The following is a 25,667-nucleotide window of genomic DNA, read 5'->3' as shown; positions in this document are numbered from 1 at the left end:
CAAACTGCCTTTGTTTCTTAGGCTTTTCTAGAAAGAATAAAAAAGCATTGTGCTCCAATTACGCACAAAATTAGAAACTTAATGGGAGACCAAGTCTGAAACCTAATGACTTGGAAGGCAGAAGGATCCATTTATCTTAAATTTTGGCAAACAACACTGAAACACCCCCCCCCCCCCCGCAGTATGTTGTTGAAACACATCTCTGTATGCAAAAGACAAGATGAAAAAGTCTCTGTGCATCGGTTGTTCTCAGCAAATCACTATTTTTCAACTTTAGATTTGGTCTGTTTTTCAAGTTGTTTTGGCTCCTTTTTTACTTTGCTTTTCAAATAATTTAGCGATATTTTGTGGCCCTACTCAAACCTAATTTAAATACATTTCCCATCCAGATTATATCTACAAGCTTTTGTCCTGCAGGAAATCACTGCACAGTTACACTGCGTCTCTTGATTAAAAACTGAGATCTTTGCAATAGGTAAAATAACCCTGCTTTCAATTCTTCAAAAATTGCAGTTGTTTCCAAATTAAAAACCAAGGTTTAAAGGGGTTAAAATGTATAACGTAAAGGAGATTTGGACAGCATGTGGAATATGTCTTTTGAAATAATTTCCAGCCTTTTAATAATCCTTCTGCCTGGAGTCACATGGCTTAGGCAGCAAGTTTTTTTTTTTTCTTTCTAGATTTCTGTCCTCAGCCCTAAGCCACGTCTGGCAGTCTGGCACGTTTTCAACCTTGATCTTTCTGGCTCCTCCCTAACATTAAATTTGGTCCTCTTCCATTCAGTTTTCAGAGAGGTTTTGTTCCCATGCACAAAATCTCAACCCCTTTAATCTGGAAATAAAAAGCAGCCCTTCAATAAAAACAAAGTGTGGGTGTGGGGGATATTAAAAGGTAGAAAATAGTAGGGAGGATTTTATTAAGCACAGTCTCGAGAGAATACAGAGAAACCCAAAGAGCTTGTGAATGCTGATATTCTGCGTATTCAACTATTCTGAAAATGTTAATTGTATTATGGAACAAAATCTAAGAAACAAAAGCAGCTATAGTGTCAGGGACAAAATAACTTGCTCTATAATATAGTCTAAAACTAGAAATTCATCAGATTGCATTATTAATTGAAAATGTTCATTATCCTTAAAACTATTGCCAAAAGGAATTTTATTTATTTACTTCATTGTTACATCATCACATTTCTAATGGATTCTGAGTGGTGCTCGGCATTGAAATATATAGTAAAACACAAGAAAAAAACTATACAACAGTAAAGGTGTTGGTTACCACCTTTAAAGCGCTCCATGGCATAGGACCCGGGTACCTCCGAGACCGTCTTCTGCCACCAATAGCCTCCCACCGACCAGTCCGTTCCCACAGAGAGGGTCTCCTCAGGGTGCCATCAGCCAAGTTATGTCGGCTGGCGACGCCCAGGGGGAGGGCCTTCTCTGTGGGAGCCCCAGCCCTGTGGAAAGAACTGCCCCCGGAAATTCATAAGATCTCCGACCTCCGGGTGTTTCGCTGCGCATTGAAGACCCTGTTGTTCCGCCAGGCCGGACTATCAACACAATAGTTTTAAATTGGGGTATTTAAATTTATTGGGGTTTTAAATTTGAGCCACTTTATTTAATTATTTTAAATTTTATATTGTTGTTTTGTCTGTGTTTTTAAATAGGCTGTACACTGCCCTGAGTCCTTCGGGAGAAGGGCGGTATAGAAATAAAATTATTATTATTATTATTATTATTATTATTATTATTATTATTATTATTATTATTATTATTATTATCTGACATTATGGAATTATATCAATACAAGTATCATTACATTAGATCTTATCTTCCAATGATAAGATCTTACTATTAAAAATACTTGAAAATCTGAGTTTCATCATTTTCAAAAATATCAGGCGGGAGGGCACTGTAAATGTCAGAAGGTAGAAGCTACTACATAGAAGCATTACACAACAGCACCTTCTGATGAAATGAGCTGCTCTCTAAAATAAAGTCCTACAGTACAGTGTAGGAAGAAATATCCTTCTGGGCTCTGTTCCAAGTGGGGAAAAAGACACTGGAAACATGGAGATTGCTTGGAAAGATGGTTTAATGGTGGACAGGATCACATGGCTTGAGTTCCTGAACAGAAAAAGGGATGAGATACAGAGAGTCCCCGGGTTTTATGCTCTCTCTGGCTTTTAACTTCCTGGGGCCCCGAAAGAGTATCCTGATTGGTTGTCAATCAGGATAATTGGTTGTCACCCCCCAACCAGGGGGTGGGGGTCTTAGCTAGCCTTGCTGGCTGATGTAATCTTCCCAGGTGCCATGTGGTGAGTTTCTGTTGCTATTGTGTTACAGATGGGTCCTATTGTCAAAGATTGAGTTTCTGCCTCTGGTCCATTAACAAAGGGGGGGAGGCAGGAAGGTGGGAGTTGCTTTGTCTTTAAAACATGTTTCTCCATTTCTCAACCAGGGAAACATAATATTCTGCCTTTTTAATATTTCCTAAAATATTTCATTCTTCTAGGAAATGGACGTTGACTTACCTGAACGTCCCTTTTCAGGGCGCTGCGTACACTATCCATCAACGGGTTAAATCCTCCAGCTTTGGCAATAACTGAGTGAAGCTAAGACTTCCCTTTCCTGCTGCCAACCACGCCCCCAAATCCCATGATCCCCAGTCTGAACGAAAACACCGCAAACAATGATTGGCAGTTAGAAACCAACTTTATTGAACAAAACCTTAAACAGGAACAACAATCTGTCTGGTAGTCAGACCCAGGGTGGGTATGGATAGTGTACGCAGCGCCCTGAAAAGGGACGTTCAGGTAAGACAACGTCCATTTTCCAGTGCGCTGCTCCCACTATCCATCAACGGGATATACCCAAGCTTAAACCCCCTGGGCGGGGGGCTGACTGCCTCCTGGGCCCTCTTCGCCTAGGACCCTTTGGAGGACCCTACGGCCAAAGGCCGCTTCAGCCGAGTCATAGGTGTCAATTTTGTAGTGGCGAATGAAGGGTGACAGAGACGACCAGGTCGCCGCTCTGCAGATGTCTGCCACCGACGCCTGCGTTGCCCAGGCCGCCGAGGTGGCCGCACTGCGGGTGGAGTGCGGAAGGATTCTTCCCGGTGGTGGCCTGGAGTCCAGATCATACGCTAAGGCGATACAGGCCTTAATCCACCTGCTGACTGTGGAAGCCGAGATCTTCAGACCCATTGAGGCTGGGTTGAAAGACACTAGAAGCGCCTCCGAGCGGCGGTGTGCCGCTGTCCGCCGGATGTAGATGCGGAGCGCGCGACGCACGTCGAGGGTATGCCAACGTCTTTCCCTGTCGTTGCGCGGGGATGGGCAGAAATCCGGGATGATGAGCTCCTGAGCGCGGTGGAACCAGGAGTTGACCTTGGGCACGAAGGAAGGATCCAGCCGTAGTACTACTGAGGAATCTCTAAAAATACACAGGTCCCTCCGGACCGATAGGGCCGCTAGCTCTGAAACTCTCCTGGCCGAGGTGATAGCCAGGAGAAAGGTCACCTTAAACGATAAATACTTGAGGGCGACCGAGTTTAATGGTTCGAATGGGGTTGACATCAGGGCCTTCAATACCAGAGGGAGGTCCCACGATGGGTAACGGTGTACTGTAGGGGGCCTGAGGTTCGTAGCGCCGTGCAGAAAACCTTTGATACGCGGGTGGTGCGACAGTGCTTGGTACGGTGGACACAAAATGACGGTGGACAGAGCTGCTGTCTGACGTCTTAGGGTGGCCGGAGCCAGTCCCTTGTCCAGTCCAGTCTGCAAGAATTCTAGGACGTCCTGCACCACCGCTGCTGTGGGGTCCGTATGGTGTTGGGAACACCAGCAGCAGAAGGCGCGCCAAGAGGACTCGTATATGCGAGTCGTAGAGGGTCGTCTGGCCGCCTGGATGGTGTTGACGACTCCGTCCGACAGTCTGTCCTTCTTTAGGATGACCCTTTCAAGTGCCAGACGGCCAATTGAAGCCATTGAGGCTCTGGGTGAGTGACTGCTCCCTGGCACAGTACAACCTTGTGTGGTGGGATCACCCACGGTTGCTCTACCGAGAGAGCTACTAGGTCGGCGTACCACATTCTTCGGGGCCAGTTTGGCGCGACCAAGAGTAGGTCGGCTCTTTCGACCAGTAACTTCCGGATGACGCGAGGAAGTAGAGGGATCGGCGGGAAGGCGTATAGCAGACCCCTGGGCCACCTGCAGCGGAGAGCATCCTGATCCTCTGCCTGTGGCGTTGAGTAACGGGACACGAACCGAGGAAGCTGAGTGTTGGCCGGGGACGCGAAGAGGTCTACCACCGGCGTCCCGAATCTTGTCGCTATCTCCTGGAATAGGCTGGAGTGTAGTTGCCACTCCGCCGGATCTAGCTGTTCCCGGCTGAGCCAGTCTGCTGTGACGTTCGTCGACCCCGCGATGTGGTCCGCCTTTATCGACCGCAGGTGCTTCTCCACCCAGGTGAATAGGGCCTCGGACTCGAACATCAGCGCTCGGGACCTCGTGCCCCCTTCTCGGTTCACATGAGCTTTGGCCGAGATGTTGTCTGTCAGGATGAGGACGTGATGGCCTTGCACTGTGGATTGAAAATGTACTAGGGCCAGCCTGATCGCTCGGAGCTCCAACAGGTTGATGCTGCACTGCCGCTCGCTCCGTGACCACTGCCCCTGTGCCACTTGGGAGCCGAGGTGAGCCCCCCATCCCCGGAGGCTCGCATCTGTGGTGAGAGTTAGTCTGTCCGGGTCCAGAAAGTCGCGGCCTTTGAGAAGCGACAGGGACATCCACCAACCGAGGGACCGGCGGACTTGAGCTGGGAGGGTCACCTCCTGAATTGAGCTGGCTTTGCCCGTCCGCTGGAACGGAAGAAGGAACCATTGGAGGGACCGCGAGTGTCTGCGTGCCCACGGTACGATGCCGAAACAGGAGACCATCTTCCCCAGCAGGCGTGAGAGGTGCAGCAGGCGTACTTTCCTCTTTGTCAGTACTTGCTGAGTCAGGACCCGAATGCTCCGGACCCTTTCTGGAGACAGGAAGACCTGTCCTCGTACCGAGTCTATCACCGCCCCCAGATGCAGGATACGGGTCGATGGCCGCAGCTGACTCTTCTCGTAGTTGATGGTGAAGCCGTGGTTTTGAAAGGCTTCCAGGACCCACTCCATATCCTTGATCGCTTGCTCGTGAGACGATGAGAGGACCAGGATGTCGTCGAGGTAACAAAGAACTCGTACCGGAATCTCCCGGAGAGTGGCTGCTACCACTGCTACCAGTTTGGTAAAGGTGCGGGGCGCTGAAGAGAGTCCGAAAGGCATCGCACGGTACTGGAAGTGTTGCCCCGCGTACTCGAATCTCAGGTACTGACGGTGGTTGGGGTGAATGGGAACGTGAAGGTAGGCCTCTCGTAAGTCAACTGATTGGAGCAGGTCCCCTTGTCTGACCCCTGCTAAGATTGACCGAAGGGAGTGCATTTTGAACCTGCGGTACTGGACGGTCAGGTTCAGCTGCTTTAGATTTAGGATGCCCCTCCAACCTCCGGAGTTCTTGGGCACGAGGAAGAGGATTGAGTAAAACCCCGAACCGTGCTGATTCAATGGTACCGGTTCTATGGCTCTGATCTCCAGGAGGTGTGATACTTCTTGAGCCATCAGGAGGGAGAGGTCCCTGGCAGGCGGGACCGGGCAGCGCACGAAACGACGGGGAGGAGGACCGGAGAAATCTATAGAAAGCCCCAAAGAAGTCGTGCGTTGTACCCACAGATCCGATGTTGAGTGGGCCCATTGTTGGTGGAAGAGATGGAGCCTCCCTCCGATGGGGCCCGCGGCTCGGGCGTCACTTCCCCCTCCTGGCGGTTTTAAAACCTGCTCCCCGGAATGGTCTCTTAGACTGTTGGTGTCGGCCTCGATCTCGGAACTGCTGTCTTTCTTGGTTTCGGTCACCACTCTGAAACTGGGCTCGTTGAGAGGGGGGGCCTCTGGACCCCCCGCTGGCACGAAAGGGCTGCTGGTGCCCATACGGTGAGAATCTACGTTCCTGGCGGCGGTAGGCCGATGGGAGGATCTTCCTCTTGTCCTTGCTTTCGATTAGGACAGGTTCTAAGGCTGCCCCGAAAAGGTCTGGGGCTTTGTATGGGGCTGCTGGGAGTTTCCATTTCGCTTTCAGGTCGGCTTTCCAGGGGCGGAGCCAGAATAGCCTTCTAGCTGTGACTGTTGAGGCAAGTGCCCTCGAGGCAAACTTTGCGGAGTTCAGAGACGCATCCGCGGCGTATTCTGTGGCTGCCAAAATTTTGCTTATATCTTGGTGCAGCCTGGCATCCTCCGGTGGGATCCTCTCCTGCATTTGTTTCAGCCAGATTAGAGCTGCCCTGTTGAAGAAGGACGTTGCTGTTGCTGTCCTGATTGCCCACGACACTGCCTGATGTGACTTGCGGAAAGCCCACTCTGTCCTTTTATCCTCCGCTTTTAGGCCGTCCAAGGCGTCTGTGGAAATCATGGAGGTAGCTGAGAGGGCCGCTACCGGTTGGTCTACTGAGGGTAGGGCCAAAAGGTCCTCCAATTCCGGTGCTGAGCAGTAGAGTTTCCTGTCCAGACTGCTGGGTGTCGTGAGAGAGGCTGGTTGTCCCCACGGGATTTGGATTACGTCCGCAAACAGTTGTGGACAGGGGATGCAGTCCTTTTCTGGCTTTGATGACTTGAACAGGGCGTCGTGGGGTCCCGCCGGAACCTGAGGGGACGGAGTCACCTCCCCCGGTACTCCCAAATTAGTCGAGAGCCTCGCTTTGTGGAGAAGGGATTTGAACAGTGCCGGGCGGAACAGTCCCGTGAAAGCCGGGGTGTCAGGTGTCAGTCCCTCGTCTTCAGAGAACTCCCTGTCCTCCGGACCCTCTTCTGCTTGATCTGAGTCATCCGAAGATGAATCATGATCTCGTGAGGGATGCGCCTGGGGACGCTGCCGGTGTTGTGTCCCTTGCGCCAACGGCTGTGCCGGGGCCTGTGAGGCCTGCTGAAACTGCGTAGCCAGAAACGTGGAAAAGGCGGATGACAGCATTGATTGGAAGTCCAGCTGGCCTGTCGGGGGTGCTCCCTCTGTTGCTCGCAACCCTGCTGCTGTTGGTGTGAAGGTCGCCTCTGCGCCCCGGTGCTGTCGCTGTGACAGGTTGGCGGTTGAGACATCCGGCAGGGACAGGGAGACTCCTTTGGAGCGGAGCAGTGAATTATCTGACCCGGTAGGCTTGGGGGTAGCTGGTGTTGTGGCCAGTTCATCCAGGCTTGTGATTCCAGGCAGGCCCTCTCCTGGGGGTAGGCTTGCTCTTTGGGGGGAGCCTATCTCCCGGCCTGATGTCACTGAGGCTGCCTTCTGCGCCTTGGCCCATTGCCTTTCTAGGGCCCTGTGGCGCCTTTGGGCGTCTCTGTCCAGTGTGAGAGGCGCCTTCTCCGCCTGGGTTTTGCGGCTGGTGGACTCAGACCGCTTGCCCGACCCCTTTTTGTCTGATTTGTGAGACTTGCGCGGTGGGCTGGCCTCAAGCTCCATGTCAGAGGAGAAGGGTGACTCTGACATGGCTTCTCCTTGCAGGCTGGGGTCCTGCGCGTTGGATTTGTGGCCCCCCGGAATGCTTACTGGTTTCCAGGAAGATGGGGCCCGAGGGTCCCCAAACTGCCTTAATTTGCGCGGCTTCGCAGCTAAGGGCTTCCCCCTTCCCGTGCTGGGTAAGCAGGTTGGTGCAGGCTTGTCCGGGTGGGGCCGGAAATGACGCTCAAAATGGCGGCCCGCAGGTCCACCAAGATGGCGGGCGCACGTGGCGCCAAATTCAAAAGGGCTGTGGAAGCAGCGGACTCACAATGGCGGCCCGAGGGTCCGACCAAATGCCGCTAACAGCCCGAGAAGCCTGAGCCCTCTTCTGCCGCGTTGGGAGCGCCTGCCGCCTTACCGCCACTCGCGTGCGCTCCGAATGAGTCTGGGAGTCTCCTGCCGCTTCCTGGATGCGAGCGGCGGTAAACCGCGCCGCCGTCGCCGCTTCTGAGCTCCGCTGCTCTCCTTCGGCTTGGAAATGCCCCCCCCCTCCGGAGGGGAGCCTAGCGTTCGGTCGCTGCCGAAACGGAGCGTCCCAGGTGCGCTGAGGCGTGGGCGAGGGGAAGAGCTTGCCCGCTGCCCAGCTGACGCTTTGAAATTCCCAGCCGCAACTCCGGTCTTCGCTGCAAGGCAGCTACCCGATAGAAAAAAACAAGTAATCAAAAATAAAGAAAAAACCTAACGGAAAGGGAAATCTTCTGGAAAAAAATATTCCAGCAGCTCAGAAAATCACTCCAGTGTTTGCCAATAACTGAGTGAAGACTGGGAATCATGGGATTTGGGGGCGTGGTTGGCAGCAGGAAAGGGAAGTCTTAGCTTCACTCAGTTATTGCCAAAGCTGGAGGATTTAACCCGTTGATGGATAGTGGGAGCAGCGCACTGGAAAAGGGGTGGGTGCTAACTTCCTACAATAGTAATACCTCCTCCAGCCTGATGCAGAGCACTGATGCATGCTTTGGTACAGCCAGCACTATGGTAAATTAATCCAGCCCACTTTATCTTATTTTCTGTACTAGAATCTTATGGGACACTTCGTTGAATGAAATCAAAATATCAGGGTGGATTTGATTTAAATCACTAGTAAAAAGGCTTGATTTAAATCAACTCGATTTAAATCATAATTTTTAAACAGCAATTGTCATCTCTGTCCCACAGCAGCTCTTCCTCTGACCTGCTGTTGACTCACCAACAGTCCCAATATTGCAGAATACACAGCCTCATGCTACATAAGTAAGCTCCATTTCAGGATGAATAAACTAAATTATTAATGTATCTTAAATAGAAAGCCATTTTTAGAAAGATTTTTACTCCAAAAGCATGCCCTCTACATGGGGCTGCCCTTGGGGTGCACCCAGAGGCTCCAACTGGTCCAGAATGCAGCCGTGCGGGTTATTACGGGAGCTTCCCAATACTCCCGGGTTACACCTCTCCTGCGCAAGCTGCACTGGTTGCCGGTGGTCCTTTGGATCCACTTCAAGGTTTTGGTTTTGACCTATAAAGCCCTTCATGGCATGGGCCTGGGATATTTGCAGGACCACCTCCTACCGGCCTCCCGCCGCCTAGTGTGCTCACATAGAGCTGCCCTCCTCCAGGTGCCGTCAGCTGACGGCACCCAGGATGAGGGCGTTCTCTGTGGCTGCACCGACCCTCTAGAACGAGTTACCCACAGAGCTCCGGACGGCCCCTGATCTCCGTTCCTTCTGCAAGGACCTGAAGACATGTCTCTTTAAGCAAACTGTCTGAGTCTGTTCTGGGAGTTTTAATTAATTGTGGGTTTTAAACTGAATTTTAATTGTTAATTTTAATCGTATTTATTATTGTTGTTTTTATTGTGATTTTATTGCTGTGAGCTGCACCGAATCCTTCGGGAGAATGGCGGCATATAAATTCTAATAAACTTAAACTTTATTAAAATAAATTTGATAAAAATCAAAAAAATCCAATTTAAATTTTTAAAAATTTGATTTTTTAAAAAAAAAAATCATTGATTTTTTCCACCCTGCAAAATATCCTATGTCCACCACATTCTCCTGCTCGAATAAACTGATTAGATTGGTTGACATGGCTTACATTTGATAAACCCATGTAGATCCTCCTAAGCAATACACTATTTTTTTAATTGCTTATAAAGTAACTGCTTAATAATCTTTTGACTTCAAGCTGACTGGTCTGTAGTTACACATGTAGTCTCTCCCTATTTTTTTTGAAAATGGATATTTATATATTTAAGCATATGCCCTTGAAAAAAATATATAACACGCCAGCTCTAGTCTCCATGATTGTTTCCAAGATTATGGGAAAAAATGTTAAATGTTAAAAATATTATTTAAAAAAACACAACACCACCACTTTGGGGAATTGTTCTGCTTATGTCCCTATGAACCCATTTCCCCTTTGGGAGAAGATCAAAATAAAATAGGAGTTGAGGAGCTCTGCCCTCCCCATACCGCCTGTTATTATCCTACCATCTTCCCTTAGTGACTTCCCCTCCACTCACCCTGGTCTTCTTTTTCATTATATTATTGACACAGTGGGGAAAAAAGTATTTTTGGCTATTTTTAGATTACTTTGCAAGTCAAAGTTCCTTTTGTGCTTTAATCTAACTCAAACCCTTTCAAACTTTCTTTAAGCCAATATCACCTAATACTGACCTTTCCACTTCCTAGACATGATCTTTTCTACATTAAGTCCAATTTCTCTAGCCTCCAATAATGGTTTCCTAAGTGCTCCCTATTTTTCTCTTCATTCAAGTGGTCCATAATTCTATTTCTTAGTTGTCAACTCTTCTTTGGTTCCTTTAATCTGAAAATATCTGTCCGCTATCTTGCCTAATATTTCTTAGTTTATTGAAACTAGTTCTCCTGAAACCCATTCTGTAATATTGTGCTCTTATTTATCTTGATCTCTTCAGCCAGCATTTCCCTTTTGGTGCTTAATCTCTTTGACTCTTCTTCAACCTTCTAGAAAATGATTAATAAGACCAGTGAGGAATTTTGGGCACCGTGCAGTTTAGTTGATTTAATTTTCCAACAGATGCCCAAGCATTTAAGAGTCTTGCACTGTTACTACATCTCACTCCCTTTAGTAAGCCTCTTACTTTTTCTACATCCCAAGTCTATAATCTTATTTACACATCATGCCAAGCTATGGTTTACTGAATAAATTACAGCTGGATGGGTTTACACTGAGCCAAACCAAACTAATTTATTTTAGTGTAATGCAAAGTATGATTTCAGCTAATGTCTAATACTGGAATCAATAATACTAATGACATTCTGTAGATAGGCAGGCAGACAGACAGATAATATACAGTAATTCTAGAAAGTGATTCATTTATTATTTGTCAACAGCCATTTGTTGCTTTGCTTGTGTACAGGACCTTTAACCTAATCCAAACCCAAAGGTCTCCAGGCAGCACACAACAGCAACAAAAAGAAAGCAAAACTCATAATAATAAGTAAATCAGAACCATGTTAAAAACAAAAAGTAAGAAAAAGTGAAGTTTTATCTCACAAGATCGATTTTATTACAGCCTTTTGCTAGCATATTTAAAAAAAACCCATCTTATGTGATTTATTTGAAACCCAATTATGGAACCCCAGACAGAGTCTTGGTGCTGGATAACAAAGTTTGCAACACTATGGCTATACCAAAACCTTGTTTGTGAACAGAAAAAGTTAAAAAGTGGTAGGGGGAGAAAATCCACAAATACAGAAATGTCACAAAGTGTTTGAAAAATCTGTTTAGATACTAAACGATAAGAATTGTATGTATCACTACTTTGACTGTCAAGGTTTCCACAAATTATATTTCAGAAGCAATTATATTTGTCTATAGTTTAGTTGCCAACACTGAAGAAAAGCATTTCTAGATTCCACCAAAAGTAGAGAGAGAAAGCAGAGATGAATACTTGGAGAATGACTCATTCCTTGGAAGTAGCCTTCTGCCCCCTCAATGTCACTGATTAGTCAATGCCTCACATATGGTAGAATGGAAAAGAAGAAGAAGAATGAAACTACTCATTTGAGGCCACCCACTTTATTCTGCCTCATCCCAATTGTTAGAAGACCATTTTCAAATAACTTAAGATTTACTAGGTAAATGTGATTCTTTAAAGACAATGTATCAGAATATAATGTGGCAAAATTATGTTAACATGATTCAGAACCCTATCCTAAAGCCTTAGGCATTTTGTACTTTTTCTGCTGTCCATCTTTAGCTATCTGTGGGCCATTTAAAAATAAAAATGATGAGGACAAGTTATATAAATATCACTAGGAAGATATAAATACAGATAGTCCTTGACTTACCACAGTTTTTTAGTGACCATTACAGCGGCACTGAAAAAATGACTTATGACCATTTTTCACATGGCTGTTGCAGCATCCCCACGGTCATGTGATCAAAATGCAGATGCTTGGCAACTGATTTATATTTATGACGGTTGCAATGTCCTGGGGTCATGTTTTGTGACCTTCTGACAAGCAAAGTCAATGGGGAAGCCCGATTCACTTAATAAACACTAACCGTTAACATCTGCAGTGATTCACTTAACAACTGTGGCAAACAAGTTGACAAAATGAGGCAAAACTCACTTAACAAATGGCTCACTTAGCAACAGAAATTTTGGGCGCAATTGTTGTCATAAGTCAAAGACTATCTGTATGCAGGGATGGCTAAAGTGTTTTAAAATAAAAGAAACTTCAGTCTTAAGCCTCAGTCTCGTGAAATGGGTGCATTCTAAGATACAGTTATCCAGCATAAACAAAATAATAATTTTATAATATGTAGCAAAAACAATTTCAATTTTCATTTACCTATAATGAGGACACTGTGGTTTTATATTAGTTATTGATTTGTTTGATAAAGTGTATTGAATTTTAAGTACTTTCAATGTGGCTTACATTTAACATTAGATAGCAATCAACAGAGTTAAAATACACAACTTAAACTAAAATCCCAGGAAATAAAATGCTTTTTTAAAAAGCTCAATCAGCAGCTGCATCATATAAGATCAAAGTTCACAGCATCAACGTAACTGCCTACTGCATTGGAGGACATTTTTTCCTCCTAGTCCTAACACTCCAAGAGCAGAATGCTTCCACGGCTGGCCTTGGAAAAGTTGCTTCCTCCAGCTGATCCAGAATGTTCTGTGGGAAAAAAAGTTCTCTATCCAAGTCATCAAAAACACATAATACATTGATTGTCCTAACACCTAAACTCAAGGTGATTGTAGGCAAATGAAGTTTTTGGACAGTAATTCAAGACTGGTACTACTATTTTCTCCAGATCCCATCTCCCTCATATCTGACAGTGGAGATAACCCAAACTAGAATTTCAATTGAAGTAGAGTTTTCATCTTCTTGGAATTCCAGTTCCCAGAGCCGCCATTTAGCCAGAGACTTGTGTCTTTATTTTTTTTAAAAAAAGCATATTCAAACAAAGTCCAGTCCAAGAAAGATTCCTGCTACATGAACTGATAGTTTTGAATCAATTAAACAGTTAACTTAAATAATTAATAGCAAGCAAGGAAATTTTTCCTAACAGTTGACGTAATCCATATACCCTGTTTCCCCTAAAATAAGAAATCCACTGATAATAAGCCCTATCGGGCTTTTGAGCTCATGCGCTAAAATAAGCCCCCCCCCGAAAGTAAGCCCTCCCTGAAAATATTCAACCACATGCGCAGCCTACCTCGACATTTCCTCTGATTAGGGTTAGAAAGACAGAGGTGGAAATCAGGTAAAATGGCAATAGGAGCCCTGTCTTGTTCCACATACCCCAAAGTAATAAAACATCTCCAAAAATAAGGCCAAGCACTTATTTTGGGGTTCAAAAAAGTATAAGACAGGGTCTTATTTTCGGGGAAACACGGTAGGTAGAAAAGATCAATTATAAATATGATTTAAACAGATAGAGTTTACAGTACTTGAAACATCAAACATTAAGAGTTTCTGAAACTGGGGCCCAGTACTATAGTTTATTTTGCACATTATTTTTTAAAAAAATCAATCCAGAGTATCACCAACTCTGTATGATCTAAAGAATTTAAACATAAAAATTGCACCCATTTGCCCCTGAGCCAATCTAAAAGGAACTCAAGATAGCGGTTAGTCTCATTTCAAGTTTGCGGGGAGCTGTACTGACATCACAATACACATCAAAGAACCATGCAAAAAAGATAACCTCTTTTGAAGTAGAGATTTTAAGGCCTGATTCCCCTCCCCCCAATGACAGAAAGTAATTAGCTTCTGCAAACCACCACTGTCTTCAAATTAAAGTTGACTTTGCAAAACCTCAACTATCCCTGATTTACAATAGTACTGCTATCTTAAACAGCACTATTTACAGAAGACTAAAGGCAGGGTTATGCATATCTTTCCAAAGACTACTTTCTTGAACATTCATATTTCCTCCTCAAATCAAAAATAAAAACAGGACAAAATTAAGAAAGGGGAAGATAAAATAATGGCTATTTAGATTGGTCGCAAATTCCTTTGCCATTGCTGACTACAATTCCCTCACACAGAAACATTCTCCTTTTCTACTTGATATCTACACGTTCTTTGTCCTGACCAAGTAACAGCACAAACATAAATAAAGAGTTATACTATATCATTATTCTTGCCAATGGTGAACTTGTATAGCCAGTTTGCCTATTCCTGACAGCCAAAATTCTTACGTTTAAAATGTTTCAAATATCTGGGAGATTTTTTTAGGTACTTGGATAGATTAAAAGGAAAAAAAATCAACTCTGAGAGCCCAATCAAGGTCTTCTGTAAGTTCATTGGCTTCTAGGATGACATGTTAAAGATGGGGGGCGGGCAGGAGAGAAGAAGAGAAAGAGTACCAGATACAACACTCTAGAGCAGTGGCTCCCAACCTTTTTGGCACCAGGGACCAGTTCCGTGGAGTGAGCATTTTCTGCGGATCAGAGGGGACATGGTTTCGCATGCTGCCTGCATCCTGTGGATGGAGCTTCGCTTGTTTGCACAGCCCAGTTTCTGGAATGCCACAGATCTTGCTGGTCCACAGACCAGGGGTTGAGGACCCCTGCTCTGGAGATAAGATGGTCACTACCATAATAGTAAGAATGCTCCTTTTCCAGTGATATTTATACAACAGCCTTTCTGCTAGTATCCTCCACATCTTCTGAGCTCAATTCTATCAACTGCATCAAAAGCGGGGATCAGGAGCAAAAGGAGATGTTTATTTATTTATTAGTCCAATTTATATGCCGCCCTTCTCCGTAGACTCAGGGCGGCTTACAATGCATTATAGCAATAGCCTGCATACTTTTTTGTATATACCTGCTTATTAGGACTTTTGCCCCCCCCAAGCGGTGTTGTTCTATACAAAGTTGGCTTATTGCCCCCACAATACGGGTCTTCAATTTACCTACCTCGAAAGGATGGAAGCTGAGTCAACCTTGATCCTGGTGAGATTCGAACTTGCACTAATTGCAGGCAGCTGGCAGCTAAGTGCTAGCACTTAACAGCATTTTAGTCCGCTGCACCACTGAGGCTTATATATTTGTTGACCAAATATATAAAGAATATAATGTCATCAGAGTTGCAGAAAAATTGCTTCATACAATTTCAGAAAAAAGAGCCCTATTCCCAATGCTGAGCAGAAAATTACAGTAAATGATACAAAATAATTATTTTATCCTTTCATGAAACACATCTCTCACTTCAGTATCAGAAACTGAGATTGCTGCTATTCTGTGACAGGCGTGTTCTGAAAGATTTTGTTAAAGATCTTCAGTCAACATAACATTTCACAACCTATCCAAACCACAAGATAAGGCACAGAAGTTGATAATCAGCTAACTTTTAAGAGATCACTCATTTGTCCACAGACAAACTTATCATTTCCAAGTCCATTCTAAAATACTTTCTATGTCATTCAATTTTTTCATTTTCACTAATGACTGGGTAGGATATAGGCAAATGATTCCAGAAACCATGGAGGAAACTATCTAAATCAGATAGCATCTCAAATATTGAAACATGCTTCATGGCCCTTCCTAAAATGTGGAAGGACAGACATGGATAGACTAGATCAGGCCCAAAGGAAAGCAATCAAGATAATAAAAGATCTAAAAGGAAAAATTCGGGACAAACACTGAAGATTCATGATGTGTTCAGCCGGGAGGAAAAAATATCACAGGGAATCTTAATTGTTATCTCTTTGTATCTTAAAAACTCTATAATTAAGAAGATGGTTTTAAATTGTTAGAGTTGTTTCAATCAGTTTAAATTACAAGGAAGTAGGTTTTGGTTAGACATCAAAATACACTTGTGAATAGTAAGAGCTATTCAACAATAACATAGATTTTCTTGGGAGGCAGGGAACTCTTATTTGCTAAAGGTGTCAGGCAGAAGGACCCAGAATGGCAGCCTGTGGTGAACAGAGTTACTTCTTTATTGTTGCTAGCCTATTTACAAGAATCTCACCAGACTGACTGCATTCTCTTGGGAACAGCTAGATAAGGGCCTTAAGGAGTTGGGGGCAGAGGTCAGGTCCTCATTGATTCCTGCCCCTCAAGGACTCTAAGCTTGCCTGCCTCTTCACTCCTCCCCCAGCTATAGAGATTCCACAACCGGATGCTACAGTAGATTTCTATTTGGGCAAGTAATTGAACTAGATGATCTCCAAAGGAACCTTGAACCCTTAACAAGGAAGAAAACGGCATACTGTACTACATAAGATGCAGGGAACTTTGCACACATGAGAGGGAAATTTAACTTATTTTTTTTTCTAATGTAAAGCTTCCTGAAATTGCAGAGAACTATAAAATGCCAACAAACCCTCAGATACCTTCAGAAGAATCATCTTTAGAGTTTCTCTATAAAAATAATTATCTGAATCCTGAGATTGTCATTCATTGGAGTAGGCACCAAATATGTTCTCACAAACTAGAGTCTGGAAAGAAAATTAGGCTGTCCAAAGGACAAAAAAGGAAATAGGGCACAAGGATATTAGGGAACCATAACTGCAGTGATAGGAGATCTACACATGGTTCTGAACAAAGTATTAAGGGCTGAGATGTTTATACTAGAATATTTTGGTGGTTGTGTTGTTGTTCTTGTTGCGCATTCAGCAAGATATATCAAATGCCCATTCCCTGCAAAGGAGACATTGGCAGATCTGGATGTCATTCAGTTATCATTGTTTCAGTGGCTAACTGTTATACCAATGTAAAGGTAAAACAGACATGGAATATTTGTCTGTCTGCTTCAGCTAAGAACGTTGACAAGGAACAACAACATTAAATCTGATAATCATGCAAGCTGCAGCTATATTATTAGAGGAAATAAATTACACATGTTCTCAGTGTTGCCTGATAAACCATTGAAATGAATTTTGGTTCACAGATTCAACTTCCACTACCAACTGAGCAAATAATCCCAAAATTAAAGCAAAGAGAAAGCATAAGCAACCCCAAGAGAAGTGTTGCTAATTTCGAAGTCTAATAATGCAGAGACTACAAATATATCAGTAGAAAAATTGATAACAACTATTTTACTTTTAATCTGCTTGCTTAGACTAGAGCAATAGAACAAAGAGCATGCTTACACAATCAAGACATTGCTCTCCTTTGTCAATCCAGCCTCCCAACACATCATGCTCTCCAGTCAATCTGGACTTCAATTCCAACGCTCCCCAGCCATGGGCCACCAGCTGGGGAAGCCTGCTCTAAACAGAACTGCTGAGATGTAGTAGCATGTAATAGCTGAATTCCTACAGTTCTTTCTAATTCATTCTGTTGGGAGCAACCTTTCACCGAATGAAACAAGGAAAAAGCTATTTAAGAAAATAGCCTAACACTTCAGTACATCAGTCATTAAAAGTGAGCTAGAGCAGTAAGGTCAGTAACAAGTCACATTGCCTCTGCTTTACTTCCTGCACTGGAGTATCTTTGAGAGTGATCTCTTCAACTTGGGGAATGTTTCAAATGTACATCTAACCAAAGGGTGGGTTCTACTTACCTTTACTACCGGTTCGCAACGGGATCGCGTGTACGCCCTTGCTTCACTAGCATGCACTTCGCTGCATGCGCAGATCACTACTGATGACGTCAGGGTCAGTGGGCGGAGCCTCCTGCCAGTTTTACTACCAGTTCTATAGAACCGATCCGAACCGGGGGCAACCCACCACTGATCTAACCAGGTAGTGTGGCCTTTTCACTGTGTGAGTTGGGAACAATGAAATGTATGAATCAAAAGTCTTTGGCCTTGGTGGCCTGATTTAGCATTCATTTTCTGATCAGCATGACTAAGTTCATTTTCTTCTCTCAACTTTGGCCTCTTTTTAAAATATATCCACCCAATCTTCTGGTGACCATGTTGCAAATCAAATTGCAATTCTGTGAGGCTACTTGGACTATGGTTCTCAGTCCAATTAAATATCTATTGTCTATGTTAACGGCCACAATTCCCCTTTTTATCCAATATTAGCAGTTTCTTCTCTGCCTTTTATATTTATAGATTTACTTATGGAGATACACTGCATCTGCAGTTTTTCACAGAGTTATAGGTTCTTGTGATGAAGGCTTAGATCCAGAGATGCTTTCGGTGGGCTAGGAGCTAATCTTGACATGTCACTTTTTTCCCAGATTCATTCCATTCTACTTGAATTTTATTAATTATGGCCATGAGGCTATATTCTATAGTTCAAAGGGTAATTGTATATTGTTTTCAATAGCACTTTTTCTTCTTTAATTTTGCTAACTTCTACAATTTGCTTTATATTTTTAAAAAATACTCTTGTGCATCTGTTTTTTCTTCTTCCAGTAAAATCCATAATTACCCAAGTGGGAAGCATAAGCTTCTAATAACCTCTTTGGTCCACAACTCTGGTTCATTTGAAACAAGAATCACTTTTCTTATGGATGTATAAGCCCACTTATTATGTCTAAAATGGATCATAGCCATAGAAAGGTATTGGATTGGGAGTTGAAACTAGGAATATACAAAAGAATGAAGGCTATTGCTTAACGCATTGTAAGCCGCCCTGAGTCTCCGGAGAAGGGCGGCATATAAATCAAATAAAAAAAAAATGTGGAGTCCACCTTCACCATGGAAGCTCACACTAGGCCAGTCAGTCTCTCTTAGTCCAGGATAGGCTAATGTTTGAGTCCGTTAGGATTCATATAACTCAATTAAAGGACCATGACCAGATGAGTCATGTTGATTTATGGTTATTTTTGTCTATTACTATTTATAATAAGGGAACATAAATATAATCCTGCGGAGAGCATAAAACCTTGACATAAGTTTTGCTATAGTTTTTAATCAGTATAGTATTAATAATGTGACATGTTCATTTGTGTTTATGTATATCTTGTTGGGTGCATTAATGTTCAACATTTATATGAAGCATTTAACATGTGATATTTAATTCCTAATCTGACATTTCTGGCCAAAATCATCTGATAAACAACTGGGAAAACTTATTCAGATTAGTTCATACAGAAGTTGATACATCCAAGGAACAAACTGAGGAAACCATATTATAGAACAGGATACGGATGAAAGCAAATTGGAACTGTTGTTGTTGTCTGCTTTTCATTGTAATGTACTGAGCTATCAAGAAAATGTTGTCAGTTATGTCCAAGTTTGAAGAATTTGTTTTAATTCCCTCATTTCAATGTTAAAATAGGTTGAAATCTTCACTTCTTCAAGATTAGCTATGTCTACAGAAGATGCAAATTTGTTATTCTACCGCCCTGTTCCAATTTAAATTTCAATGTGGACAAATCCCACAAAAATATCCAATTCCATAGGTACCCATTTTCAATTCAATTCATTACTGTACATAGAGCTCAACTCTTACCGTATAACCTCATGAGACCTAGTGAATTATTATTTGCTCTTTGTATCATGTAACAGTATATGCCATGTTATGAAGAATCTAAACACCAATTCCAAGACAACTCAAATAATAAAACTGTAAATAAAACATTTTTACACCATGCCCTAAATAACTCTAGTTATAGAATATCAGCTTATAATGTTCGCATTCTTCTAGTACAAACTGAAAATTCAGCACAAAGTTACAAGCCCCAGCTCACATGGTTTCAAGATGTCTTTTATATTACTGTATAAGCATGTACTATATAAATAAAATCAGATGAACTACTTCTAACTAAACATGCACAGAGGAGGACTGAAAATGTTCCCAGCAAGTTTACAAAACAAAGTCTGTATTTTTTTTAAAAGCTACCACATCATAAATCCAATTTTTTTTTCTGCTGATTGCTCAGCATACATCTGTTAAAGATTAGGCCAAGACTCCACAACTTCATAAAAGTCCCAGAACTATAATTTTCCATAGCCTATTCTTTATCCACTCCTTTCAATGAATATCAACGTAAAATTCTACAGTAACAGAATTTTATTACTTATGCAAACAGAAAAAAATATAGTTTATTTAGGCTTTATATCTAAAGAGATTTATAAGAGGACAACACAATAAAAGCTATCTTAAATTGCCTTACAATAAAAAAAAACAGCAAAATGTTTACACATTACACAGAAAACTTAAAATGTTTATTTAAAAAGGAATAGAATAGAAAAGCAAAGCAAAGTAATGGCAATCTAAAATACAGGTTTGACCCTACTATCATAAGAGTTGCTGGTGAACACCCAAACCCTTCACAACTGTCGTCTCCAAGAAGCAAGGAAGGGGATCAGCCAAGCACACTTTAGGAGAAAATTTTGTAACTGGGAAGTTGGCACGAAGATGCTTTGCCAAGCCACACTACACTATGAGTTGAATCTTCCCAGCTGATCTTAAAGCGAAGGCTAGATGGTATTAGAAACACCATTTTAAGCAAAGAATGTATCCTAAGCTGCTTAGGGCTCTATAAACTAAATATCTTAAACTGGTTCTGGCAGCTCACAAGCAAACCATGTTATATGGTTCTTTTTAGTCACCTTACTTAAAGATCAAAAAGCTGAGTCTTATGCCACAGTGGTTGCAGCTTCTGAAGTCTTCAAGGTATAACCCCACATAAAGAATGCAACCAAGAGATTATTAAGAAGTGGATTCATTCAGCTGAAATCCTACTTGTCACACTAGCCAAAGCTTCTTGCTGCTGGAATTACCTATGCTTCTGGGAACTAATCAGAATCAGCCTTGCTTGCCCCCCTTGAGATCTCAGGTGTTTTAGATTTTCTGAGATTTATCATCAAGCGTTGACACTACTGATCGTAGTATGTTGTTAGAATAGTTTATTAAGATGAGTATTGGCAGATCAATGAAATTGTTTCATTCATACCTGCAAGACTGATATCATTCGTATATTGACATTGTCCAAGACTTCCCAAAAAGTAATGATGGACTGAAGATCAATAAATTGAAATGGACTCCATAAAAGTTGGTACAGTATTCAGATAAATGTTTTCAAGGCTGGGATTTAGGAAACTGGCTTATATTGGATAAGGAGCATTTCCTCTGAAATAACAGCTGTGTGCAGTAGTTTGGGATTCTATGCTATATTCAGACATGACATCACAGTGAAATGAATTTAGGTAACTGATTTATTCCAAATGTGCTTATAACTGCATGGCTATCATTCTCTCCATACAAGGTAGTCCTTAACTTACAACCACAATTGAGCCCAAAATTTATCTTAAGTGAGACATTTGTTAAGTGAGTTATGCCACATTTTACAACCATTCTTACCTCACTTGTTAAGCGAACCACTGCAGTTGATAAGTTAGTAACTTGGTTGTTAAGTGAATCTGGCTTCCCCATTGACTTTGCCTGTCAGAAAGTCACAAAAGGGAAGCACATGACCTTGGGACAGAGCAATGATCATAAATATGAACCAGTTGCCAAGCATCTGAATTTTGATCACGTGATCATGGGGATGCTGCAAAGGTCATAACTGCGAAAAACAGTCAAGCCCCTTTTTTCAGTGGTTTGTAATTTTCAACAGTCACTAAATGAACTATTGTAAATTGAGGACAACTTGTACCTAGTTTAAGAAAAAAATATTTACCAATGGAAAGTAGTTATTCAGAATGTTTGATTATTTAAAGTAGACCAAACCGTCACCTTCTTTAAGGCAGTGGGCATCTAAAGATTTATTAACTATTGTCTAAATCCAACTAATAAGACCTTTCTTACTAAATTCAACAGTTACAAAGGACAAACATCTAGAAGTCCAGCTAGGTAGATCACTGACAAAACCAGGAAGTGAAGATGCCCTCTTTCATTGTCATGTGCTCCTTTGTTACTCCCTTTACAGGAATTTATTCTTGAATAACTTCATCTTCCCCAGCCTGAGGAAATTTCCAGGCACAATTTCTATTTGTTGCTCCTCTTGTCTGATAAGAACCCAATTAACTCTTTCAGGTTGCCTAATAACCTTCTGTTTGGTCTATTCACCTTATTTATAGCTAAAGACTTAGACATCTTATCTATTTAATTGTATTTTATGTTATTATGGCACTCTTTCTCTTGTATTATTATATTAAACATACTTTACTTCTTGAGTACATAGTTTCATTTTGTGGGTGTTATCTTGCTATTCTCTAGTCCTCTGGCTGTGATAAATGATTTGATCTGATGCTCCATTGATAACCTGTAATATACTAGACACAATTGGGCCCTTTGACCTATGCTCAGTCATAGGAGTAGTGAGATTTGCACTACTTGCACTTTAGCAGTTTACAGTTTGGCTACTTTGCTTAGAGCAGCTCAGAAAACCAAGGGGATTTCTGGGCCGTCCTAAGTGGAGATGGGTCTCTGTAGCAATAGCAGCAGCAATATTTGTTAATTCCCTTATCCATCATGATATTACAGCCTCAAAAAGAAATTACCAGCAATTATATCTTGAGGCCCCTCACCAAACATCTAAGAGTCTATTAAAGTCTGTTCTCTTAGGACGGTCTCTCTGGTTTCCCATCTGGGCAGACCTGCTTACTCACACCCAGCTCACATACTATTGCATGTCTGCTCACACTGTTTTTCTTCCCAATAACATATTTCAATTCTGACAGATATTACAAGAAGGGGTAACAAGTTCTGGGAGGGAAATTAAATCCTCACCTTCTCCATTGATGGTGATAATCCTACCTCCTTCTCAGAAAGGCCACACATTTGCACTTCTGCTGACAGTGCAGATGTTAATGTTAAAACATGGCGTAGACATGATGGGGAGGAAGAGAAAGCCATTAGTGATACTGTACTGGCAACCATATGCCCTCCAGGAATTTTTCCCATTACTTCACAACATTATTTCTGGACATACCAATGTACACATACATTTAATAAGGACTGGGGGAAAAACACTTTGCTTTAGTTAATGGTGCCCTGCTGAAAAAAATGTTTAAAAGTGAGTAATATTAAATACTTTATTCTAAAAAAAGAAGTCATTATTGAACTGTGCCAGTATAGTCTTTTGCTCTTTAATTACATTAAATTAACTTTTACTGTTCCCTTTTAATTTGGACCTATGCTAATGCCCCTGTTGCTGGCAAATTATTAGTTGTTCTGCAACAATAGAGGTAGGATTGCTCTTCACCTCCCTCCAATGTTCCCTCTAAGTATTTGAGATAATTACCATTTTTCAAGCCACAACAACGCTCTCATTTCTAATCCATAATTCACTACAACTGATATGCAAAGGAAAGAGCTAGCATTTATGCAACCTGCTAGGTTACCTTCTCACTGCCTTCTGTTACAAATCTTTTTCTTCTCCTACCTACCCGGGGGCTGGAGAAGACAGAACCAACAAAGAAATTTTTGTTCTTTTTCCCCATTTACCTATACTGTCCCCAAAAGACATGGGGGAAACTGTCAGGGCCCCAAAGTCAAAACTGATGTTCTAGGACAGAAAATCCAAAAAAAACAGAATTAAATCAAATATATAGAAAATTACCTAAATAAAGAATGACAAGTGTAAATTTCTGTTCTATCATTTCTGTAAGGTTATGAAAATATAGAAGAATTCAAGAAAACTGGGGAAGGATTTTCATCATTCAGCAAATGGTGAAACCAAAGGATATTTTGCACATGTGAATTCAAACCTTTGTTAAGGTTTTAACAAAAATTGAATTCTTTGAAAACACCCTTGCGCAATGCTGAATATTCCAATTGTACGTATTAAAGTCAAGGTTTGAACCATCAAGAAAGTAAAATTTCTAAAAGGTGAAAAATTTTCAGATCAATGAGTTTTTTTTCACTATCCAATTAACAATTCTGAACAGAGAACATTTCTCTAATAAACCCTTAAAAATGATCTGTTTCAATATATATATATATAGAGAGAGAGAGAGAGACAGAGATGATAGATAGATAGATAGATAGATAGATAGATAGATAGATAGATAGATAGATATAGATACAGATATATAGATATTGTGCACACTTAAGAGGGGAGAAATGTGGGCCAGAAAATCTAAGTTCCCCAAATTGTCCAGTGAAGAAGATGTCAAACATCAAAACAAACAGAAGACACATAAACCTCTGGCAATTCTAGAGAGCCAGATTGAGAAAGAAATCCTGTGGGGTTTGTTCTCCTTAAATAGCAACAGAAATGCCAACAGGCCTGAGCACTCTACAGCGGAGGGAGGAAAGAGAAGGACCTTTGCTGGTGGGCAGACGATCACTCAAGCTCAGGCTTCAAGGATCCTTTAGCAGCCCATTTCCCAGTTCTGCAAGGAGATCCCGCAGATGTCACAGGAATAGAATAGAATTCTTTATTGGCCAAGTGTGATTGGACACCCAAGGAATTTGTCTTGGTGCATATGCTCTCAGTGTACATAAAAGAAAAGGGGACATTAAGGGGACGCTCAGCTGCCCCTTTAAGGGGACTACACGGCATGACGCCAGAGCAAAGGAGCTGGAGGAAGATCAAGAATCCAGCTCCTAGTGGCTCCTGTGACACTGCATGGAGGGTGTGGAGGTGGGGGGGCGGGAATATGTCTGGGGTCTGCCGGATATACCAAACGACAACGAAGCCAGCAGCTGCTTTCCGGTGAGGGCTATCTAAAGGGACATCTTAAGCGGGGGGGGGGGAGAGGATTTGCAAACCTTACTCTATGTACCCACCCCGCTATCCAGACAACTCAGCTCATCTATCCACAGTCCCCATCCTCACGGCTTCCCTAAAGGGTCAAACTCAAGAAATCCCTGGCGAAGCCAAAGTCTGACCGCGCCAAGCTTTGGGCTGGCGAAATTCTCCAAGCGCTCGTCCAGGCTTCCTGCCTGTCCCCCCCGTCCCCACCACACACACACACACACACACACAGCGGGCAATCGGCCTTCCCCCTATGCCTTGCCGTCCCCTGCTGCAGAAAGGAGCCGCTCCTGCCGCCCCCGCGCTCCGCAGGCAAGAAAGAGCCCAAGCTGCTGGCGCAGTCCATGCCCGAGGAGTCGCCCTCACCTCCTTCAGCTGCTCCATCTCGGTGCGGATGGTTTCGTACTCCAGCTCCAGCTCCTCGTACTGCTGCTTGAGCTGCTGCTTCTCTTCCAAGACCACCAGCCCATATTCCGCAGCCTGGATCTTCTCCCGGGTGGTTTCGCCCAGCTCCTGGAAGAGCCGCTTGATCTCGGCGCGCAGCCACTCGGGCTCCGACTCCATCACCAGCTTGGCGTATTCTTCCTCTTCCATGGCTAGAGACATCTTTGCAGCAGGCGGAGGCGGCCCGAGAGTGGGGGGGGTTTCCAGACCGGCAAAAAGGAAGGAAATGCGGCAGGGAAAGCAAGCAGAAGGACGGACCCCGCAGCACCCTCCGCCCCTTCAGCACCTTCAGAACCCCGCCAGTCCCTCGGCCCCCATGGTCCTCTCCTCTCCAGCGCCACTTGCCCGGCGTGCCATGAACCGGCAAGGCTCCTCGATCGCCCGGCGCTTACACCATGATTCCTGCACCCCCCACCCTCCAGTCTCTTACTGCGGCTGCGAAACTCCCTGGGAATGTAAACCGCAGTGAAATCATTCAAAAGGAACGGCCAACCGATTGACCCGCGGCATTATAGGACTTGTAGTCTTGGCTCCTTTGCAGTCAAGCCCAGCTGGGGCCTTCGAAGACTACGACTCCCATAATGCACAGGGAGGCAAGCACAGATGGATTGCAAG

At 43.2% G+C, this 25,667-nt stretch overlaps 1 protein-coding gene across 3 annotated transcripts in view; it reads right to left on the bottom strand.

Moving 5' to 3' along the window:
- The window catches only part of BICD2 (BICD cargo adaptor 2), a 103,763-nt gene extending 78,297 nt beyond the window's left edge, over nt 1-25,466 (bottom strand). For all 3 annotated transcript variants that reach the window (XM_070936972.1, XM_070936973.1, XM_070936971.1), the window contains exon 1: nt 24,975-25,466. In XM_070936972.1, the coding sequence (XP_070793073.1) occupies nt 24,975-25,214 (240 nt within the window). In that variant the 5' untranslated portion in view covers nt 25,215-25,466. The remainder of the gene's footprint in view (nt 1-24,974) is intronic.
- Nucleotides 25,467-25,667: the final 201 nt, after the last annotated feature.

Source organism: Pituophis catenifer, unplaced genomic scaffold (assembly GCF_029215685.1).
Source record: "Pituophis catenifer annectens isolate HBS135680 unplaced genomic scaffold, rPitCat1.0.hap2 SCAF_2, whole genome shotgun sequence".
Lineage (NCBI taxonomy): Eukaryota > Metazoa > Chordata > Lepidosauria > Squamata > Colubridae > Pituophis > Pituophis catenifer.
The sequence above is the reverse complement of the archived record's forward strand: the minus strand, read 5'-3'. Positions and strand labels throughout refer to the sequence as shown.